This window comes from Mirounga angustirostris, unplaced genomic scaffold, assembly GCF_029215605.1.
Source record: "Mirounga angustirostris isolate CCGP_5_RB_7025 unplaced genomic scaffold, mMirAng1.0.hap1 SCAF_16, whole genome shotgun sequence".
Lineage (NCBI taxonomy): Eukaryota > Metazoa > Chordata > Mammalia > Carnivora > Phocidae > Mirounga > Mirounga angustirostris.
Window position 1 is genome coordinate 1,630,991 of NW_026991724.1, and position 21,883 is coordinate 1,652,873.

Genomic DNA, 21,883 nt, shown 5'->3' on the forward strand with positions numbered 1-21,883 from the left:
AGTGGGAAACAAGTTGAAACACCTTCTCACAATAAATATTTGAGAAATTCACCTTTTGACCATTCAAAAAGCATGTATTTATTTTACTAAAATAGCTTGGTCAGTTTGGGCATCTGACACAACAGACAGACTCTACTGGCCTTATTTAAAAACTACCAGATTGTAAGAAAAATAAACTTAACCTTCTACTCCAATTATTTAAACCTTCAATGAAATTAACTAGCACTTCTGAAAACCTTAAGAAAGGCCCTTCAGCAGTAACTTGAGTTTTCTTACCCTGGAAACCCTTTCGTACAACTATCCGTTCTGAGGGTCTCTTTCAGCGCCGGGAAGATGACAGGAGCAGGGGGGCGCAGCAAGACGGCAGCGGCAGGCAGGCGACGGTAAACGGAGAAGGGCCACCGGCGTCCAACGCCCCCTCAGCACTCGCTGGCGCACACGGAGGCCAATGTGCCCGAGACCACCACGCGCAATCCCTCGGACAGCGGCAGGCCCGGGGCCCAGGCTCGCGCAAATCTCTCTTCCCAGACAGCACGGACTCAGCACCAACCATGCGCCACGACTTCACAGGCCGAACTGCACCTCGGGGCTCCCTGCTCAGCCGCCTCCGTCCAGGGGCGTCACGACTCACGCCACTGCCGCACATACCTGTGCGTGACCTCGGAGGGGCAAGGGGGACAGTCTAGCAGGTTGGCAGCTACTCCAGATGCCATGTCGCTCCAACCAAGCCTAACTCACCGTCTCGCCTCTTTCCAAAGATGACAAGGCTTTGCCCGTGGGGTCCTACCCGCCAGCCACCAGAAACATCTCAGTCACGGCATCCCCTGTGTCCGTAGCTCCGAGGGAGGGAAGGGCTCCCTGGAACGTGCTGCTCAGACAGGCGTGTGGGTCCCACTCTGCTCCCAGGGGCCCCACACACCCACTGCGCCGCCCATCACAGCGTGTCTCTGCTGGCTGGTGCTGACATTCCACGTACTCAGCTCTCCACAGTCGTGGGAGGTGAGCAGGGAACAAACTGAAAGAAGCCAACACTCTCTGACCCACTAGGGCTCCAGGCTGGTTCAAAGACTCGGAACACGGTGCCAGGTCCACAACACAGCAAACTTCACGGTCAAGCTCGTTCAAGGGCGGCTTCCGCCATCTCCGGCAAGTCTTCAGAGAACAGATTCACAGGCATGACCGGTCGGGCTGTATTTTCCAACTATACCAAAAATTAACTTTCATCTGGCTTCTGTAAAAGCTGCCCAAACTGTTGATCAATTTCAAAAGCAATGTACTGCATAAAATGGAAGAAATGGCTCCCAACAGGAATGGTATCGCAGGGTAAATCCCTACAGAATTCACAGAGCAGGCAAACGTGGGCCAGCCCCTAGCAGCCTTCAGGCCGCATTACCTTACATGTGCATCGTGACTCAGTGTCTCTAGGCCCAGGACAAGGACTGACTACACCCGCAGATAATGAATTTCTTCCACCTGAAGCAAAGAATAAGAATTCTGTGTGTAGGAGTGCCTGGGTGGCTCAGTCGGTCGAGCATCCAACTCGGTTTTGGCTCAGGTCATGATCTCAGGGTTGTGAGATCGAGCCCCGCATCGGGCTCCATGCTCAGCAAAGAATCTGCTTGAGTTTCTTTCTCCCTCTGCCTCTGCCCCTTCCCCTGCCCTCCCCCCGCCGCCGCATGTGTCTGTGTATGCCCACACATGCGTGCACTCTCTCTCTCTTAAATAAATAAAATCTTAAAAAAAAAAAAAGAATTCTGTGTGTAACACATGGAACAGTTTTTTTTTAAGATTTTATTTATTTATTAGAGACAGAGAGCGCGTGCACGCGCACAAGCAGGCGGAGCAGCAGAGGCACAGGGAGAAGCAGGCTCCCCGCCAAGCAGGGAGCCCGACGCGGGGCTCGATCCCAGGACCCTGGGACCGTGACCTGAGCCGAAGGCAGACGCTTCACTGATAGAGCCCCCCCAGGCGCCCCTATATATGGAACAGTTGATCGTTGTGCTACCTAGAATTATCTGTCCCATAAAAGAATCGTGTGCCAGGATACTCCAGGATCCTGGAGCCTATTCTGACATAAAAAGAAAGCAACACTTGTCACAACTTGTCAGCTGTGGCCATCTGCTAAACTTCTATGAACAGCACATACAGATGTCTCAAAAGAATCTTCATCCCCATCACGAGTCAGTGGATATTTAATGAACACTCGGCATAAGAAGAGGGGCCAGAAAGATCTAAGGAGAAGGGATAGCCACAGCAGGCCCCAAACAGTGCAAACGGCCACACGCACAGAGGACGGCAGTGGGTGCCAGGCGGCCCCAACACGTCATCCTTCCTGCAAAACCAGGGGTTCTATGATCATGTGAAACCAAACTGGAGAATTTCAAATCTGTGAAATTGACATTCCACAAACTACAAATTACAGAGATTTCAATTTAGAAATGGTACATTCTACCATTTTCTTTCAAAATGCTTTTTTGGAATGGACAATTTTGGGGGGTTTTTTGTTGTTGAGTGGGAAGTCAACAATTCTATTATAAAAATTTTTTACCCCAGACACTCAAACCTTTCTTAAAGTGAAAAAAAGATTCTACTCGAGCATCCCTGAAGCAGTCTGTGTGTCGGCCATGAGCCCGAGTTCCCCGTGAGAGGTGGGAGACGGACACTACAGTCTCACCGTGTCTGGACCCCACGATCCCACCCTGCCCCAGTCACCCCCTACCCTTCTGCACGTCTGACAGCGGTGGGGGCTGCAGTTTAACTTGGGTGCACATTCTTCTGCCTCTACGTTTCTCTGCTATCCAAGCTCAGCAGCAGGCCCGTCCCCAGAGCCTCCAGATGAAAGCCCAGCACAGGCAACGCCCTGACATGGGCTCTGTGAGACCCTGGGCAGCAGCCTGTGCCCTCAGGGCTGATGCCACAGACGGGGCCGTGCCCCCCACGTGTCCCAACACACACCCCATTACGGCACCCAAGCTGAAGCCTTAAAAAGGGCCAAGTAGAAAAAGTTGCCGGGAAGCCTCTGGGCATTTGCCCCAGTGCACCCTGGGCTCTGAAGCTCCAGGACCATGCTGTCCACTCTTGCTTTCAGAGGCTCTGGGGCCTGGTCACAGTCACAGAAGTTACCTTAGGAAATGTGGGGGATCAGCAGGAATACATGGAGTTTCTTCCAAAATGGCATTAGATCCGTGTCCGGGCCCATCGCTGCACTGCGCTGCCCAGCTCTGACGTCGCCCAGAGACTTTTATAACCTGAGTGCCAACCACCCCCTCCAGAGGCTCCAGGAGCCCAGTGCTCACGCCTCTCCTCTGGCCCTCACTCTGCGGGGCATCCAGCTCCCTGCGTCCCCCTCCTAAACCAGACCATTCCGGGAGCAAACATCATTAGCTTCTCGAGTCAAAGGATAAGGCCAGGAAGAAGTTGTGAACTTCTTCTCCATGGCCCGCGGAGAGGGGGCGGTGAGGACACGGGGGCCCATGGGCCAGGGGAACGAGGGGCTCTGACTGTGCTCATGGAGGGCAGCCCTTGGAACGAGCTGACCACGACTTTCCAAAACAGGCCCTGCCAGGCTGGCCACCCCCAGCCCCGGATCACACAGGACTCTTACAACCTGGTACATTCTGACTGTGCCCCTTACTCACGCATGTCGCCTGAAATGAGTGTGGACAACACTCGACCCCCAGCCCGACCTAAAAAACCAGATGGCCCACCTTTCTGGGATTAGACACATTTAGCTGTGTACCCGCAGCCCAAACAACCATGCTTATTTGGGAGTGAGGTGACACCTGTAAGCTATGAACAGATTGATAATTTGGGGTCTTTAAAAGGGCAATTCAAGAAGGTTGAGTTACATACAGGATCATAAGGAAAAGGGAAAAAACAAACGGTCTCTGGTACTGGAGCCAAGTCTTTTCCCCGCAACTCTAAGCACATTCCACAGAAACCACGTGAGCCCACCACCGACCGGAGGCAAGGCCACCGACTCAGGCCGGGCCGCCCTCCTTAGCGCGAGTCATCACGACCTCAACCGTGACTACAGCAAGAGGCCAAGGACATCCTCCTTGGGAAGCATGGGGCACAGACAGGGTGTCCGTCATCTGTGTCACACGCTGCCCCTTCCAGAACCCCATAACCCGGCATCGCCTCGCAGACCATCTCCCCTGACCTGTCATGTTCTTCCATCAGCCTGACTTCATCAACTTGGTTTTCACTGGGCACTAACCTGTCTGTAACCGCACTCTTTTCAGGAGCCCATTTATGATCACCAATAAAATGTTTTTTAATGATATGACAACATAAAGAATTTATGTTAGGGACGCCTGGGGGGCTCAGTCAGTGAAGCGTCTGCCTTCAGCTCAGGTCGTGATCCCAGGGTCCTGGGATGGAACCCTGCATCGAGCTCCCTGCTCAGCGGGGAGTGTGCTTGAGATTCTCTCTCCCACTGCCCCTCCCCTCCCCCCACCACGTGCCCACTTGCTCTCTCTTGAAAAAAATTAAAAAATAAAGATATGGTGCCTTGCAGTAAATAACGGGACTCCAAACTGATATACACCAACACACCAATTCATGCAAACCATTTGGAATTCTTAAGAAATAACCACTTTGAAACCTGTGGTTTTTAAAACTGCAGGCACTTACATACTTTTCTAAGAGCAATCTGTCTCCTCACAGCTCTGGGCCGTTATCAGGAACTCAGCAACTCCACGCAACGCCGAGCCCACAGCCCTGTAGAGGTCTGCGTGTTAACAGAGCCTCTCTAATATGAACTAGCTGACCAGACAGTCTCTCCAGCTGAGCCCATCATGGGGAAGCCGTGGCAGGGAAGGTGCTCACCCATCTCAGAGAAGGTTTTAACACAAGACGCCGCTACAGGTCGATGGTAAACCTGACACAGACACACTGATGGTGAGCTTTCTCCCCAGCATGTCCATACGTGGCAGCCACTTCACGAGGACCCCATCCACCTCCGTGCCCTCGGGCGCCAACCACGGTCAGAAGTCAGACTGCTGGGGGAGCCCCTCTCGGGGCAGAGTCAGCAGAAAGCACACATCACAGCATGCTTTCTCCTAATGCAATGGTCAAGCAGAATGGTCCCCAATTATGATCTCTTCTTCAAAGTAAAGTAAAATTCAGTATCAGAAAAATTTCTCTAGTTTGCCCCAATCCTTTTTTTTAAGGTTTTATTTATTTATTTGAGAGAGAGAGAGAGCACATGAGCAGGGGCAGAGGGAAAGGGAGACGCAGGCTCCCCACTGAGCAGGGAGCCCGACGTGGGGCTCAATCCCAGGACCCCGGGACCATGACCTAAGCCACCCACGTTCTGCACGTTTGTCCCAATCCTAACAACAGGTACTGTCCATCAGTCATGTCCAACAGACACAATCTCCTAGAGAGTAATGCTTCCCACAGAGTGTGTTGGCTCGTCAAGAACTCAAACGCAGATAAAAAGAAAATCTGTATTTTTTCTCCCAGATATTATAAGCTCGAAGTTTGATCTCTTTTTCTGTGTTCATTTAGCAGCATTCTGCAGTTTCCCCAAATGAAATATTTTTCACATTAATCACATCAAAGACACTTAAAAAGATGAAATATTTTGTTTTTAAGATAACCCGAGGAACTCCCAGAACCTTCCAGTACTGAGCTCCTCAGTGGGTGCAGTTTAAACCAAACAAACATCAGGCTTTAAGTGGCTGGCCAGACCTGCTGGGTTATCGACCCAGAATCCACAGGGACAGACAGAGCAATCAGTTCTCTGCAATCGCTGCAAGCACCATCTCTACCATGGACGTTAAATACCCAATAGCTGGGACCGGGGCATCCCTCTCGTCCTCAAATTTAATGTGTAAAAAAATGAAGCGATTCCACTCCCGGGTGCCTACCAAGAGGAACGAAAACACAGGTTCTCACCAACCCCTGGACAGGCACGGTCATCACAGTGAGAAACTGGAAGCACCCCAAGTGTCCACCAACAGAGGAACATGGTCCATCCACACGATGGAGCAGGACCCGGCGATGGAAGGGGTGAAGGGCTGGCGCTCTCTTCACGCCACCCCACGTGGGAAGTGCCTGCAACAGGTCATTCCAGAGATGGAAAGTGGACCAGTGGTTCCCAGGGACAATGGGCAGTGACTCTGGTGGGGCTTCTTTCCAGGATGACAGAATGTTCTAGAATCAGACCGGATGATGTCTACACAACTGTGCGAACATACTGAACACCACTGAATGGTATGCTTTACAATGGTCAACCTTAGGGTATTTAAATTAGATCTCAGTTTTAAAGAAAGGCTGTGCCTAAGCTCTGTTTCTCTCCCCGCTCCTGCTCTGCTGTCCCCATTCTAGCAAATTACGTCAGACGTGAGCAAAACTTTGAGAAAAACACTGTTTTCAATGTTTCATATATGGTAACTGGTCTAACAGGAAAATCTTTGCTCAGTAAATCTACATCATTGTCTTTAGGAATCTAAACAGCTCTTTTAGTAAAAATCAACAACTCAGACCCAAAACCAGAAAACCTGAGAAGTTTACTAGAAAACGAAACCCAGGCTTTCGAAGTCGGTACCACAGCACTGAACACCTCTGTCCCCCCTCCTCCCGACGCTGTAGAAAGCCACGTGGGAAGCCTAAGTTGGCCCGTAAAGGCAGGACAAAGGTGCCAGGCACGTGAGGCCGGCTGTGCGGAGCAGGGCCAGTCGAGAGCAGACATCAGACCCTGGCAGGAGACGCAGGGCGACGGGAAGCCAGGTATGGGTGAAACAGCCTCACGTCCAGGCACGGCCAAGCGGCTCCCTCTGCCTCTCGGAGGAGGAGAAACAATCCCCCCTGAGCACCTACGTCGGGCCCTCGGCAGAGACGTGGAGACACCTCTGGCCGAAGGTGGTGACCGGCTACCGGCTATGAAAGCACAACAGTCTGTCGTCAGAAGGCCTCCGGAATATGACTGACGTGCATGGACGTGGAAGGTCCCCATGCCGCAGGGGAGGAAAGCTCCGGAAATCACACAGTGCCTGTGTTCACACAGAAAAAGCCTGCAGGATTGACAGAGATCTCTGGACATGAAACGCCATGTTGTTCTCACTTTCTTCTATCACTTTTTAAAAACAGTAAACGGGGGCGCCTGGGTGGCTCAGTCGTTAAGCGTCTGCCTTTGGCGCAGGTCATGGTCTCAGGGTCCTGGGATCAGGCCCCGTGTCAGGCTCCCTGCTCGGCGGGAAGCCTGCTTCTCCCTCTCCCACTCCCCCTGCTTGTGTTCCCTCTCTTGCTGTGTCTTTCTGTCAAATAAATAAATAAAATCTTGGGGGAAAAAAAAAAAGTCTTTAAAAAATAAAATAAAAATAAAAACAGTAAACATCTGCAGATCTTCCTCAACTTAGGATGGGGTTATGTCCCAAGAAACCTATCATAGCTTGAAAAATGTTCAGTCAAAAATTCAATTAATACCCCTAACCTACCAAGCATCTCACATGAGCCCGGCCCACCCTAGACGTGCTCAGAACATCCATGGTAGCCTACAGTTGGGCAAAATCACCTCACACAAAAAACACCGTGTGAGACAGCTCACGGAACGTACTGAATCCTGCGCTGAAAGCGACAAACAGGACGGCTGTGCGGGGGCTGCAGCATGGTGGTTGGGGTGGCTGCTGCTGGGAGTCCTGCCCCCCATCGTGAGGATCAGACTGCACACCACCAGCCCCGGGACAAGATCCAAATTCAAAATTCGAAGCACGTTTCGACCGAGCATGGATCACTTAGGCACCACTGCGGAAGCTGACAAACCATGAAGTTGAACCACCAGAAGGCGGGGACCGTCTCGCTTTCCTAAGAAGTAGAAAAACAAGACAAAACACAAAACGGTACCTACTGCCATTCAGGCAAAGGAAAGAAGCTTTGCAGGCGCACCTTCCGAGTTGAGGGTGATGAGGGTGACGTTGTTGCCAATGTTCTGACTTCCTGACTGTCCACAGTTGGAAACGGAGTCGCTGGCCTCGGACCCGCTCTCCCCGTCCTCGTTGTGGCTGTCCTCTTGACCCGGCACCTTCACCACAATGGTGTTCTGTCGTCGCCCGGGCACCGCGCTGAGCGGGAGACAAAAACACCAGCCAATGTTGTGAGAGCACACGACGGACTCGCAGAGACTAGCACTGAGGCACTGCCATGTTCTTCTCTCTCCTTCCTTTATCAGAGAAGCTAACTGTGCCCGGAGTGGCAGCTCACAAGGCTGCCCACACAGCTCTCTCTACTAAGATTGACAGCAACTGAACAGCCCGAAAGTCTGGGGTTGAAAGAAACCGTATGGAATTGAGAAACTTACAAACATGTTTATATCGCAAAAGAAGTAAAATCACAACGCACTGGGACTCAAGGCCTAGAATGCAGCTCTCTGATCACAGAGGTGATCCTGCAAACTTGTGGACATTTGAGTAACTTCCGAGGCTATGTCACAGGAAAGACCGGATCAAGAGGAAGTGGGAAGCGAGCCTGGAGACTCCCACTGACCCCATCCAGGCCACACCGTTAGACCTTCTGGAAGCGAGTCAGCTTTGTCAATGGCAGTTATCACTCCTAACTCTTCCCGCCGACAAAAAACACTGAAGTGGGTCTAAAAAGCCAGCCAAGAATTTCCTGGGGGATGTTCTCACCACTCTAAGGGATCCTGACGTGGAGCAATAAGACCCTGCCAGAGAAACAACACACAAGCCACCAGCTCCAAAAAGGGCTCAAAACATCTGTGTGTATTACCTGGAGACATGCTACCTGGGACTTCCACGGCCCTCTCAACATCCCTTCACGGGGCCTGGTAGGCATGGGGAAAGGGGAAGAAACGCACTTTCCCTGTTTACAGAGACAAAACGCGCTTCCAACCCCGGCCGTGCCGCGGGGAGGGGGCTCCACCGTCTGAACTTGATTCCACAGCAGCCTGCCCAAGCTGACCTCGCTCCTGAACGCTCAGAGTCTGACACTGACCTCCAGCCGAGCCCTGCCTCGCCTCCACGGGCCAGATCTCCTCAGACAGCCTCTCCCCCCACACCTGACGCAGCAGGCCGTGCGCGAGGCACAGCGGGCTCCCTCAAGACCGGGCTAGGATAATAAAGGAGACAGGACACAGCTGGGGGAGGAACACTCTGCAGAAAGGACTGAGAGAAAAGGCAAAACAGAACTACTCTGTGGACGCACTGAAGGAAACAAGAGGCCAAAGAGCCCGCTCCGGCACGTTCCCAGGAAAAGCTGAGCCCAGACCGCCGGGCAGGGCCGCCCGCAGCGGACCTCATCATCACCCGCTGCCTTTATGCTCTCCTATTTCTGACCAAGGTTACATTTACCGTGTCTCCAAAGAAAAAGGTGGGAGAAAAACACCACCTTGAAATGCCCTCATCACTCAGCAAAGTTAAAAACGCCTGTCTGTTGACTCGACATGCTGCTACAGAGACAGACAGACGTGAGTACGGGGTGGAGGGAGGAGGACACGAGCCCCAGCGGCTACTGTGACAAGCTCCAGCTGTCTCCCCCTAAAGCACGTGGGCACCGGAAGTTCCAAGTGCCTCTCCCCTTGACGTGTCACCTTCTCCAGTTAGCACGTCGGGACGCGGGCCTGCAGCGCCGCTCGGCCCTCCCCTACCACAAACAACTGCGGGCAACGTTGACTGGTCCTTGAGGGGACTCATCACGGTGGCAGTGGTAGTGAAAGGTGGGGTTGGTGTTGTGGCTACTGACTTGCTAATGATATTTTCCAGGGAATCCGGTGCCCTGCTGCTCAAGGGGTCGTCCATCTTGGCTACAATGGCGTTCTGCCGATCATTGTTGAGTATTACTGTAGTCTGGGGGACGACGCTAGGGAACAAAAGAATCACAAAGAAAAAGAAGACCTTAAAACAACAACATTCATTTTAAGAGTACATAAGAGTAATTCAATACAGTCCGCTCCCCATGACCCGCACTAAGGGAGGGGAGGTGGCCCTAAGCAGAAGTCACGTGTAAAGTTAATTGACAGTTTACACTGGGCAAAGAATAAACCGGAGGTGTTTTTGTTTCTTTCTTTTTTCCTTTTAGGAGAGAGTTTACCTTTCCTCACTGCTGGTATTCTCAGCTGAGTTGAGGTAGGAATATTTACACCTTTACACAGAAAGGAGCGAGAGGTCATGGGGTGTTACGCAGTTAGTAAGATTTCTGAAGTCCTATGTCTGCATGAAACACGGCTTCATATTTGTACTCATTCTACCCCAAAGAATTCCTACATGGCAAATCGAGGCTTTCATAAGCACCGTACTTGTCAACATCATTCCACAAGGTTAGCTCTGGAGGGAAAGGGGCAAAACCACACGTGTATCACCTGCGGCTTCTACCAGGGGAGTGCAGGAACCACAAGAAAGGGCCTCGGCTCTTCGCTTTGAAGGAAGAGGATTATACAACAGACAGAGCCCCCACCCGCCCTGGACAGGTGGCACCCTGCCTGGGGACCCTCCGACAGGGGACCCTCCGACAGGGGACCCTCCGACATGGGGACCCTCCGACAGGGGGCCCCTCCGACAGGGGGCCCTCCGACAGGGGCCCCTCCGACAGGGGGCCCTCCGACGGGGAACCCTCCGACATGGGGACCCTCCGACGGGGGGCCCTCCGACGGGGGACCCTCCGACGGGGGGGGGGGGCCCTCCGACAGGGGGACCCTCCGACGGGGGGCCCTCCGACAGGGGGACCCTCCGACGGGGGGCCCTCCGACAGGGGGACCCTCCGACGGGGGGCCCTCCGACAGGGGGACCCTCCGACGGGGGGCCCTCCGACAGGGGGACCCTCCGACGGGGGGCCCTCCGACAGGGGGACCCTCCGACGGGGGGCCCTCCGACAGGGGACCCTCCGACGGGGGACCCTCTGACATGGGGACCCTCCGACAGGGGCCCTCCGACAGGGGACCCTCCGACAGGGGACCCTCTGACATGGGGACCCTCCGACAGGGACCCTCCGACAGGGGACCCTCCGACAGGGACCCTCCGAGAGGCAGCCCATGTGGTTCAACAAGCAGCAGCCAACAGCTTATGTCAGGGCACGTGCTCCCAGACTGCGCGGTCACTCAGCGTCTGGCCGCTGGTGCTGTGGTCCCGGCAAGTCTGGGCACGCTTTGTCAGGAGGTGGCAGGGGAGCACCGGAAATGCACGGTAGAACTACCCACAAAGAGGTCATTCTTGAGTTTCACAACTCGGGGGGCGGGTAGGGGGGAACGGGACAGTGCTTTCACGTGAGAAGACTTCACGTCACCAAAAGCACGTAGGAAGATGTAGCCCGGTGTCACCACCACACGGCTGTAAAACGCCCCCTCCCAAAATCAGGGGCACAAACAGCGCCGTTACGTGCCCAAGGAAATCACAGGACCACGAGGTGTTTTTCTAAAATAAAAGCATAATCAACGGCATTTCATTCAAAAGCATTATTTTTTTCAGTGATTCTACTTGTTCTTTGTTGACACCTAAAGTAAGCCGGCAAATCCTCACAGCCTACCCCTAGGGCAGGCGTCACAGGAACCCAGGTCGTGACCCTCGACTTGGGACCATGGGCACACGCAGGCTTTCAAGATTTCAGCTTCTCTCGTATCCAAAACAGGAGATTAATGGTTCCTATGCACTTGCTCTTTCCCTGAAGCATATTCCGTGGAGCCCTGCTCTCCTGCAGGATCCCACACACGTGCCTCTCCAGCCCTCTCCTTCCATGAGCAACTAACTAGGACGACTCGGGGCTCACAACAGTTCCCGAGTGGGAATCCACCATGGGCGGCAGCCCATGAAAGGTTCTCAGAAGTCCTGAAGGGAACAGATTAAAATTTCTTTAGGCACCATCTGGCAAAGTTGTTTGACTAAACAGACCTTTCCCCCCTAACAGTTCTTGTTAAGGGCAAGGAAATAATGTTCTGCAGCAACCAGCTTCAAGGTAAATGAGTAGCCCTCGGGGTCCCCCACGGCGTCCAGGGGGTCCCTGGACGCGGACAGCTCTCCGCAACGCCATGTCCAAATCCTCACCTCGCAGAATGTACTCTTTCCTAAAAAGGTTTCACTTTGAGAGAGCACCCTGGTCAATGTGTTTACTCCCTCTCACAAAGCCCTTTTCCCACCTTAAAATAAAACGAGCTGTCCCTGCAACTACAGAGACAGGCGCCGTCCACCCGGGACGGAAGCCCCCCAGGAGAGCACGGGGCCCCTCGGAGACAGCAGGCTGCATGCGAGAAAGCCCATGCCTCTGCTGCTCACCGAAACACCCCAGGGCGCTACCAGCTTACCGGTGCTGCTTCCTACAAAACTGACAGACCAACTCGGTACCTTTTCAGCCCAGAGATCATCAAAAACCATCACTGACGAGAGCTTACAAAGACCTTAGTCACAACCTGAGGAGCTGAGAGGCGCCTCTCCTCCCACGTAGTTATTTATGTGAACCCAGTCTCTCAGCACTTACAACTTTAAAAACTACCACTGGAAGTAGGACCAAGGCTGAACCTTGTCTCACTTTAAGTGCTAATTCATAATCATCTGCGGATTCAAGAATTAACCAAAACTAAAGCCCCATCCATCTCAAGAATGCATTCCTAAGACTGGATTATTAAGAATTAGTTACAGGAGTGGGCGCCTGGGTGGCTCAGTCGGTTTGGCGACTGCCTTCGGCTCAGGTCGTGATCCTGGAGTCCTGGGATCGAGTCCCGCATCGGGCTTCCTGCTCGGCGGGGAGTCTGCTTCTCCCTCTGACCCTCCCCCCTCTCATGCTCTATCTCATTCTCTCTGTCAAATAAATAAATAAAATCTTTAAAAAAAAAAAAAAAGAATTAGTTACAGGAGTAACACACATATGCTGTTTTGTTCAACTGTGTCCTAACAACTGTCACGAGAACTGAATCCAAAACACCCTTTTTAACGCTTGGGGCCTCATGGCTACAGGAAATACATTTTTCAGCTTCAGTTTCTCTCTCTGTTCCTGTTTCACAGAAGCAGGTCACAGCCGGTGGACGCGGCAAACTTCAGGGAGGGGATGAACTTTCAAAAAGCAGAGGAATAAGGTGAAATTCAACCGTGGAAAGCTCATTCGTGGGTGCTTGTACAGACGATGGTATTCAGATTATAAAGCAAACACCCGAGAAAGCGATGAATCAACGTTCTAATATGCCAGAAACCACACCCTTTCGACTAATGCAATGCATTTATATCAACCTCAAACTGTATAAGAGACTATTTCATTTTTCAAAAAGTAAGGAACATCTATATCACACTAATAAGATTGAAATGGTCTAGGGTTAACATGGGAAAATTGCCACAATAATGTAAGTGTCTTGCCTAGGCTGAATTACACTCTCCAATTATTCAATCACACTGATCTGCATGTGCTATGAAGCGATTCTGCAGATGTGATTAAAAGTCCTAACTGGCGGACCCTAAGTTAACCAAAAGGGAGATTATCCTGGGTGGGCCTGGCCTGATCAGGCGAGGGGTGGAGGTTTTCTTCCTGGTCTTGGACATGCCAGGGGGCTCCTGCTAGCTGATCCTGATCTCCACCTCCTCCTGCTGACCTGCCCTAGACTTCAATGTGCTTGGCTGCCCCCACAACTGTGTGAGCCAGCTCCAGTACAAATCCTTAGAGGGTCTACTGTCCCTCGCTCGCTCTGCCGTGCCTCCTCTCCTCCCTCGCTCTCTCTCACGCACACACACTACTGGTTCTGCTTTCAGACAATTACAGAAGTAATAAAAGTACTACACAGAGTCCCATGTCCCCGGTGGTGACATCCTATAAAGCCTGCGGTATAGTATGGAAAGCGGAACACTTCCGTGAATGAGACGACAGTCCTTACTCGGATTTCACGGGCTCCGCATGCACCGCTGTCTGGAGGGGGTGGGGGGGGCCGGGCAGATCAACCCCATGCGCAAACCATGTCCCCCCACCACCACTGCTGAGGAGCAGCCTCGTGCTGCCCCTTCAGACATGCCCGCCCTCCCAGCTCATCCCTGTCCCCCAGCAACCGCTAACCTGCTCTCCACCAATACGGTTCTTACACTTGGGCAACGTTAGAGACGTGATGACCTTGGAGACTGGCTGTCTGGGCTCGGCGGAATCCCCGAGGTCAGTCCCCTCTGGGTCACTGCTGAGGACATTCCCATGGCACAGGGGGACTCGCAGGTGTGGGTAATTACAAACAACGCTGCCATGGACATTCATGTCGAGCTTGTGAACATATGTTTTCATTTCTCTGGGCTAAATGCCCAAGAACGGGACTGCTGGGCCATATGGTACGTCCATGTGTAGCCTTACACACTCCTGCCAGACTCTTCCAGAGCGGCTGCCCCATTCTCCATCCCCACCAGCAGCACAGGAGAGGTGCAGTTTCTCCACATCCTCACCAGCGCCCGGTGGTGGTGCTGTTTCTATGTCGCCATTCTGACTGACGTGGAGTGGCCCTCGCCGTGGTCTGGACTTGCCTTACCCTGATGACTAATGATCTTGTGCTCATTCGCCATCCATATCTCCCCTTGGGCAACATCTCTATTTGTGTTTCCTACCCACTTGCTAGCGGGGCTGCTTTTCTGCAGGTGAGCGCACTCTCCATCACTGTCGGGCGTGCGCTGTGCGAGCCTCCCCACCCCGCCTGCAGCCTGTCCCTCCATCGTCCCCACGGGTTTCTCGAGGAGCCTAAGTTCATCATTTTCGTCATGTCCAACTCATCACTATTTTCACAGGCGCTGCTTTTGGTATCGAGTCTAAGAGGTCTGAGCCAGGCCTTAGGTCTCAAAGATTTTCTCCTACAGCTTCATCTGCAGGTCTCACAGCTTTACACTGAAATCTGTCCTCCACAGGAAATTAATTTCTGTTCCAGGGATGACATGACCCCAGGCTCCGTCCTCTCATTCTGCCTGCAGATGTCCCGGTGCCCTGGCTCCCTGTGTTAAAAGGATGTCCTTCCCCCACTGACTGGTCTTTGCACCCCTGTCAAAGCTCAGCAGGCCTATTTCTAGGCTCTCTGTTATGTTCCACTCATCAATTTCTCTCTCCCTCCCTCATTTTGTTTTCTAAAAGTTATGTGCTCGATTAATTCTTTAGCAACCTTAAGTCGGTTTCTGTACCCTTACCTCTATGTCTGTCGTTTTGCTTTTTAAGTTCCTATTAAATAAAAACCAAAATACTGGGGCGCCTGGGTGGCTCAGTCGGCTAAACGTCTTTTCTCCTGCTTCTCCCTCTACCTCTCTCTCTCTCTCATGAATAAATAAATAAATAAAATCTTAAAAAATAAATAAATAAAAGATTTTATTTGTTTGAGAGAGAGAGAGACACACAGAGATAGTGAGAGAGCACACAAGCAGGGATGAGAGAGAGGGAAGCAAACTTCCTGCTGAGCAGGGAGCCCAACGTAGGACTCCATCCCAGGACCCTGAGATCATGACCCGAGCCAAAGGCAGACACTTGACCAACTGAGCCACCCAGGTGCCCCTAAATAAATAAAATCTTAAAAAAAAAAAAATTAAGGAAAAGAGACTGTCCTGTCACAGACTGTCCTGACTGTTTCAATTCTAAGATTATGCTAATTACCCAAGTTGGATACGCTTACCTCAAAATGGTATCATTCAGAAATAAAAGATACCCTGTGACATGGCCCAGTGACCTGTGACCAGGGGGCACAAGGGCCACTCGCGCCTGTGGACAGTGACTGAGTGCAAGGCCCCCAGCGACTACCCCAGGGGCAGTCACAGTAGGCAGCACCACCCCCAGGGCCCCATGTGGAAGGACACCCTCACTCCTTGAAGCGTGAGGGGGCACCACAGCGCCTTCCCCATGGAGACTGGCTGATAAAGTCACCTGCCCAAGGCCATAGGGCCAAGTGAGACTGGAGCCCAGAGCCCTCCAATGACATCCTAACCAAAACCAACGAAGCAACAGTTCACAACCCACTACTTTTTCAACATCAGAATTCCCTGGGGAATCTAGGACCACCCCCAGAGAGCCCAAGGGTTTTGTTTTTTTTAACCATTTTCCCAGGGACTCTGCCGGGTGCCCCTGCTTTCCAACAACAACAAAATCACACACACACTCAACCCTGTGTGAGAGGCACAGATCTGCCCCGTTCGCTGTCTCCCCACAGCACTCATCTAGTCCATGGCTCACTGACTGCAGCTTAGCCTGTTAACAGGGCAATCCCTTGCACAGGATCTCTTTGTGCATTTACTACCCAGGTGAATGCCCAGTACACAAGCCTGTGTGTTCAACACATGCATGAATTCAACAATAAGCCTCATGACTGAGGTCAGTCCTCTGGCTCTTGCCTCTAGATTCCTTGGTCTCAAGCTGCTGGTCCACACGCTCAAAGAAAACAGACCAAGAACCAAGAGCCAGAACACAAATCTAACAAGATGACACCCAAAGGACAGCCCAGGGTGCTGTCATCCACTAAGGGTGACCTGGAATTCTGTGGGGTGAGGAGCCCAGCACAAGCCACGAGGCGTGGCTGATGTTAGACCCTCGGTGAACAAGAAGCCTTAATAGGATTAATCTTTTCAACCTCACAGGGCTGTTGAGGATCAAAGAACACCACGTGCTTATATGCATGACCTCACGGACAGTAATCCTCACGTACTACTTCATTCCCCTTGTCCCGAGGAGGAGACTGGTGCTTGGAAAGGGTAAGAACGTGCCCTGGGTCTCCCCACTCACGGGTGACAGAGCCCGTATTCAAAACCAAGTGCCTTTCATGCTCTTAGCCTCTTGTGAGTCAAGACCAGAAATGATCCAATGCCAATTACGGCTACCACTTATCCGTTCAGTGTTGGGTGTTTTAATGGTTTTATTTTGATGGATTTAAAACAAAACACCTTCACTTTTCAGCTTTCAGAAGTATCACACAAACATCTTCCAAGCCATACTTAAAAAGTGGCCTTCCAGGTCTCTTCAGTTTCAGGAAATTGCTTTGTGACCATGTTAGAATTACCTGTACCAGAATTTAAAACATTTACATTTCTGTCCCCTTTGCTCCTCAGTCACATAAAACAGGACTATCATTTGAATGTATGCCAAGGGGCTCTGTCGCAATCTATGCAAAAAAATTAACAAACCACAAAAATACAAGACCTAAAAAAAGTCTTCTTGAAAAATGTAGGATTTAAATTATTTTTCACAAGTTGGTGTTTTCCGCTTTTTATTACAAAAGGAAAACAGAGAAGAAGCTGGTTTGGGCCAGAGAGCTTGAGGACCCACACCGTGGTGGATGCAGGTGGGGACACCGGGAGGAGGAGGGGAGGGGGCGCCCGGAAAAAGGCAGGCCAACACCGGAGAGGAGCTCGGCATGTGGCGTGCAGACAGCCCAGCGAGAAACACATGCAGACCTCGGGCAAAGAGAAGACAAAATGACATCAAGTCAGCTGGACCCAGAGTTTTCAACAGTTATCCAGAAGAGCTTGATGTCAGATTTGCATCAGCTTAGAGAACTTGACAGAAACTCTAACTCTGAATTAGCTCAAGCCTCATACAGATTTCAGGGGCATATAACTGGATCCTGAATGGACACGTGCACACGGAGACACACAAAACTCAGGCTGTGTCCTAACAAAGAGAACCCCCTCAACAAGGACGGCAAGAGAGGTTCATGTTTGGAGAAACGGCACGCTGATTCAGGTTTGCAGCTATTGCGAGCTCAGAGGGGACGCGCTGCCATCAGCTAGCCCATCTGCCACAGAAATGGTGGGGCGGGGAGCGGACCTCCATCCCGCCCCAAGAATTTCAGTGCACTGGGGTTACCCCAGGAGAATACCTCTTAAGCTCCCTTGCAAAATGGGACGCCCCCGGAAGGCCGGGTTTATATGAGCAGCGTGGGTGGTCCTTCCTTGTTCCCAGATCCTAGGGACCAAGGAGAACGTCCACCAGCACCAACTGCATTCACGCCACACTAACGTCCACCCAGGAAATAAGAAGCCAACTGCCAGCAAGTCTCATTCATCATCAACAGTGACACGCCTATGGATGCTCGCTGAACCAACAACCATGGCTGGGGTAACGCAGATACCTGTCCTCAAACCACTGCAAGACGGAGAAGAAAGGCCACAACCATGTTCTGTGCTAAAACCTCCCCTTACGTGGGCAGGTGCTAAGAACGTGACCATCCTAGGAGAAATGAACCTTCCAAAGACAAGTTTAAGTAACTTAAAAAGACCAAAGGAAACTCGTCTGAATATTGCTTCCCCAAAGAAGTCCTAAGTGCTCAGTGATGAGAGCCCTGCTCTGGGCATCGAAGAAACACCCACCCCACCCCCACCCCGCCCTGCCAGAGTGTTCCCAGTCTGTCATTTGTACCAAGCCGAGCCTGATGGCAGGGACCTTGCCGTCAAGGGTGAAGCAAGCCCACAACTTCACACAGCACTGGCTTTACAGTCCCTCCCTGCATGAGGCAGGCAGCCCAGGCAGGGCTTCTATTCACACAGTGATGCCCAGCTCTCTGTTTTGTGGCTGGGGGAGGAGCAGTCCCGCCAGAACATTTGAAAAATATCTGGAAACATTTCTGCCTCAGTCCCACCCGCAGTGAAGTCTCACTGTACCCTATTCTGCTGACAGCTGATCCTTTTGCAAATTCAAAGTAACTTCATAAAGTACAATTGGGTAAATCTGATATAATACAGATTTTCTAAAGAAAAAATCTCAATTAACGAAAGAGAGCTAGCAAAAATCTCAAATAATTCCACTTTCTCCTTGTAAGAAAACACATTTGCAGATGCTCCTGAAACCCCACAGACACGCGTTCCCTGAACACGTCCGTTCTCCAGCAGCTTTCACGGCTGTCCTCCTGAAGAGCAACCAGGAACCTGGGGCATCATGAAATACCCCGAGTGCAGGACACTGCTCACCAGTCTCAGACTTCAGGGAGAGCACAAAGGGGGGGGGGGGGCTGGGAGCAGGGGAACAACCCTTCGTTACACAGTAAAACCAGACAACCGGAGGTCCTCCAGTCCAAGACAGAGGGGGCTAGTGTCCACCATGAACCCCTGCCCCCCCCGCACAGGGTGCCCTGGGAGCCACGACGCAGCCAGGCTCCAATCCCAGGTCCTCTTGGAAGCAAGCAGAGCCCTGGACAAGTGCTCAGGCTGGGATGTAAACAGGAGAGAGGCCGCGTTTTTAGAAACAGAATGCACCAGCCTGCGAATGTCAACCCACAGGGTCAGAGAATTCTTTATCGCAGCGGCTCATGCCCCCAACAAATACACCCAGCATTCAAATGAAACCCTCACTGAAATTTTGTTTTACAGGGCTCAGTTGTATTCCCTATAGGTTAGAGTCATAAAAACCAGGATCCAAAAAAACACTCTCAGGGATAAGAATAAATTAGCACTAAAATTTTATTTCCAAAAAAAGAAAATTATCTACAATACCTAATGAGATGAGCAAAACACAGTATAAAACCAACCCCCCCAAAATAACCAAGTGCCACAGAGAAATGGGGATAATTTAATGCAACAAGCTTCAACCACTAGCTGCTTAAGAGAGCAGATTCTGGAGCAGACAGGCTCTGGAGGGGTCAGGTTCTAACCCTGCACCCCCCCAAGAGAACAAAGCCCTCTGAATGCACGCTAACCCCTAGGTCAGAAGAGTGCGTGAGCTGGGAATGCATATTCTTCCTGCTGCTTCACAAGGAGCTACAGAAACGACCACCAAGGGAAAACTGAACGACACGGGGACCCCGGGTGGAGCAGGTGCTCTGTCACTGCGCGGGGGAGCATGGGGCTGCAGGTGACTCCACAGCGGGGACACACGACACCCAGACCCTGGTCTCTACAGCCATCTTCCAACAAAGGAGCAATGACGGACCCTAGCACTGCTGCAGGGGGCATCCTGCAGAGAGGGGGTGTCTGAGTATCTAAGGACAAAGGAGCCACCTGACAGCACTCCCAGTGGCCAAAGCCGGAACATCTGAGCAACAAAATAAAGGGGTATTGGATTCTAACCCAAAGTACAAAATAAATATCCACGAGTCCACACTGATATAAGTAAGTGGTTGACTAAATCAATAAAGGGGGAAGAGACAAGTTTCCCGTGCAGGAGAGTAACAATATATCCAGGAGGTGGAGCATGACTCCCCACTCTTTGAGTCGGGGCTGAGCTCAGTGAGGTCCTTCCCAAGAGCACAGGATGGGAGGCGGCAGGGGGTGGAACTCGCCAGTGGAGAAATCTGACAATCTAACCTCAGCCCGGTGACCAAAGGCAACACCAACAGAGAGAAGTCCGGCGACGGTACGTACCCTGGAAAAGATGGAACGAAAGTGGCACTTCACCTCTGCGGTCTGCCTCTTGAAATCCCACAATCCCAGTCTAAGCATAAGAAAAGCATCAGACGAATCTCAGTTGAGGGACACCTGACCAGCACTCCTCAAAAAGTTATAAAAAAAGGGAAGTCTGTGAGACTGTCACAGACAGGAGGAGCCCAAGGAGACATAGCAACTCAGTGTCCTGTGGGCCTACAGACAACACGAGGACACTATGAAAAGTAACATACTAGTAAATTCCAGAATTTAGATGGAAAAAAAAAAAATCCCTCGAGAATACAAATTAACACTGACTCAAGAAGTTCCACGTTTATTAAAGAAATTGAATTCATAATCCACTGGCAAATCAGATCAAATATTTAGGGGAAAAAATGAAACTAATCCTATAGAAACATTTTCAGGAGCGCCCAGCCCAGGTGGTTCAGCCGGTTGAGCGTCTGACTCTTGGTTTTGGCTCAAGTCGTGATCTCAGGGTCATGAGATCGAGCCCCTTGTCGGGCTCCTCACTGGGCGTGAGCCTGCTTGGGATTCTCTCTCTTTCCCTCTCCCTCTGCCCCTCCCACCACTGATGGCAACGAAGACAGTTCAAGAAAGAAAACAACAGACTAACATCCCCTATGAAGAGAGATGCAAAAACCCTTAACCACATATTAGCAAATCAATCCAAAAATACGTAAAAAGGGTAGTAACGCTATGATCATTAGGCTTATTATGAAAGAAATGCAGCGTAACTCACTGCAACAACACAATCAAGAAAAACCACATGATAGGAGATACATAAAGAGCACATGAAAATTCAATGCCTGCTCATAATTTAAAAATCCCATGAAATCAGGAATAGGATTTCTTCAACCCAATAAAGAGCAAAAGATTTAGAGCTAACACCACACTTAATGGTGAAAGACTGGATGCTTTCACTCAGAGATCAGAAATAAGGTAAAAATACAAAAAGTCACCCTAAAATGGGAAAGCCTAGCCACCAAGGCAAAGTAAGAAATGGTAGAGAAATTTGATGAGAAATAAAACGCTCTTTATGTAAAAAAAAAAAATATATATATATATATATGACTACATACACTTCACTTTCTTTTAAATTCTGCACAAAAGCTACTAAAACAAGTGAATTTAGAAATGATGCAGGATAAAGGTCAGTAAACAAAAACCTACTCTATGTCTACACACTACCAGTGAACAAATGGAAATTAGAATTTAAAACACAATACCATTAATAATAGCATCTAAAAATACGTCTTACTTAGAGAAAAATTTAACAAAATAGGAGAAAGAGCTACACACTGAAAACTAGAAATTAAAAACCTGCCTAAGGGAGAAGACTCCATGGTGTTAAGATGGTAACTCTGTCCAAATGGATCCACAGATCCCAACCAATGAGTTACCAGAGTTACTCCAACACTAGAGAAGTACTCCAGATTATAAGAATGGGCATGATCTATGCAAACATCTGGCTACACGTTTATTATCTGCTTTGGTTATCAGATTATATCTGAGTCATCAGATTATGTTCATGATTCCCCAAATCGTATGTGCATAAGCTACAGGTGTTCCTTGGCTAGTATTCAGCCATGTACAGGGTATCATGATTAGGTCACTAAAAGTGGGCAGCTGGGCAAGGT

At 50.9% G+C, this 21,883-nt stretch overlaps 1 protein-coding gene across 12 annotated transcripts in view; it reads right to left on the bottom strand.

Moving 5' to 3' along the window:
• Positions 1–21,883, bottom strand: part of BANP (BTG3 associated nuclear protein) — a 131,761-nt gene that overhangs the window by 69,322 nt on the left and 40,556 nt on the right. For 9 of the 12 annotated variants that reach the window (XR_010408190.1, XR_010408191.1, XM_064581180.1 and 6 more), the window contains 2 exons: positions 9,706–9,822; positions 7,894–8,069 (listed from right to left, as the gene is read on the bottom strand). Coding sequence is in view for 10 of the 12 variants with exons in the window: in XM_064581180.1 (XP_064437250.1) it covers positions 7,894–8,069; positions 9,706–9,822 (293 nt within the window). In the remaining 2 variants the exon portion in view is untranslated. The remainder of the gene's footprint in view (positions 1–7,893; positions 8,070–9,705; positions 9,823–21,883) is intronic. The other 3 variants (XM_064581181.1, XM_064581176.1, XM_064581175.1) reach the window with 1 other exon arrangement.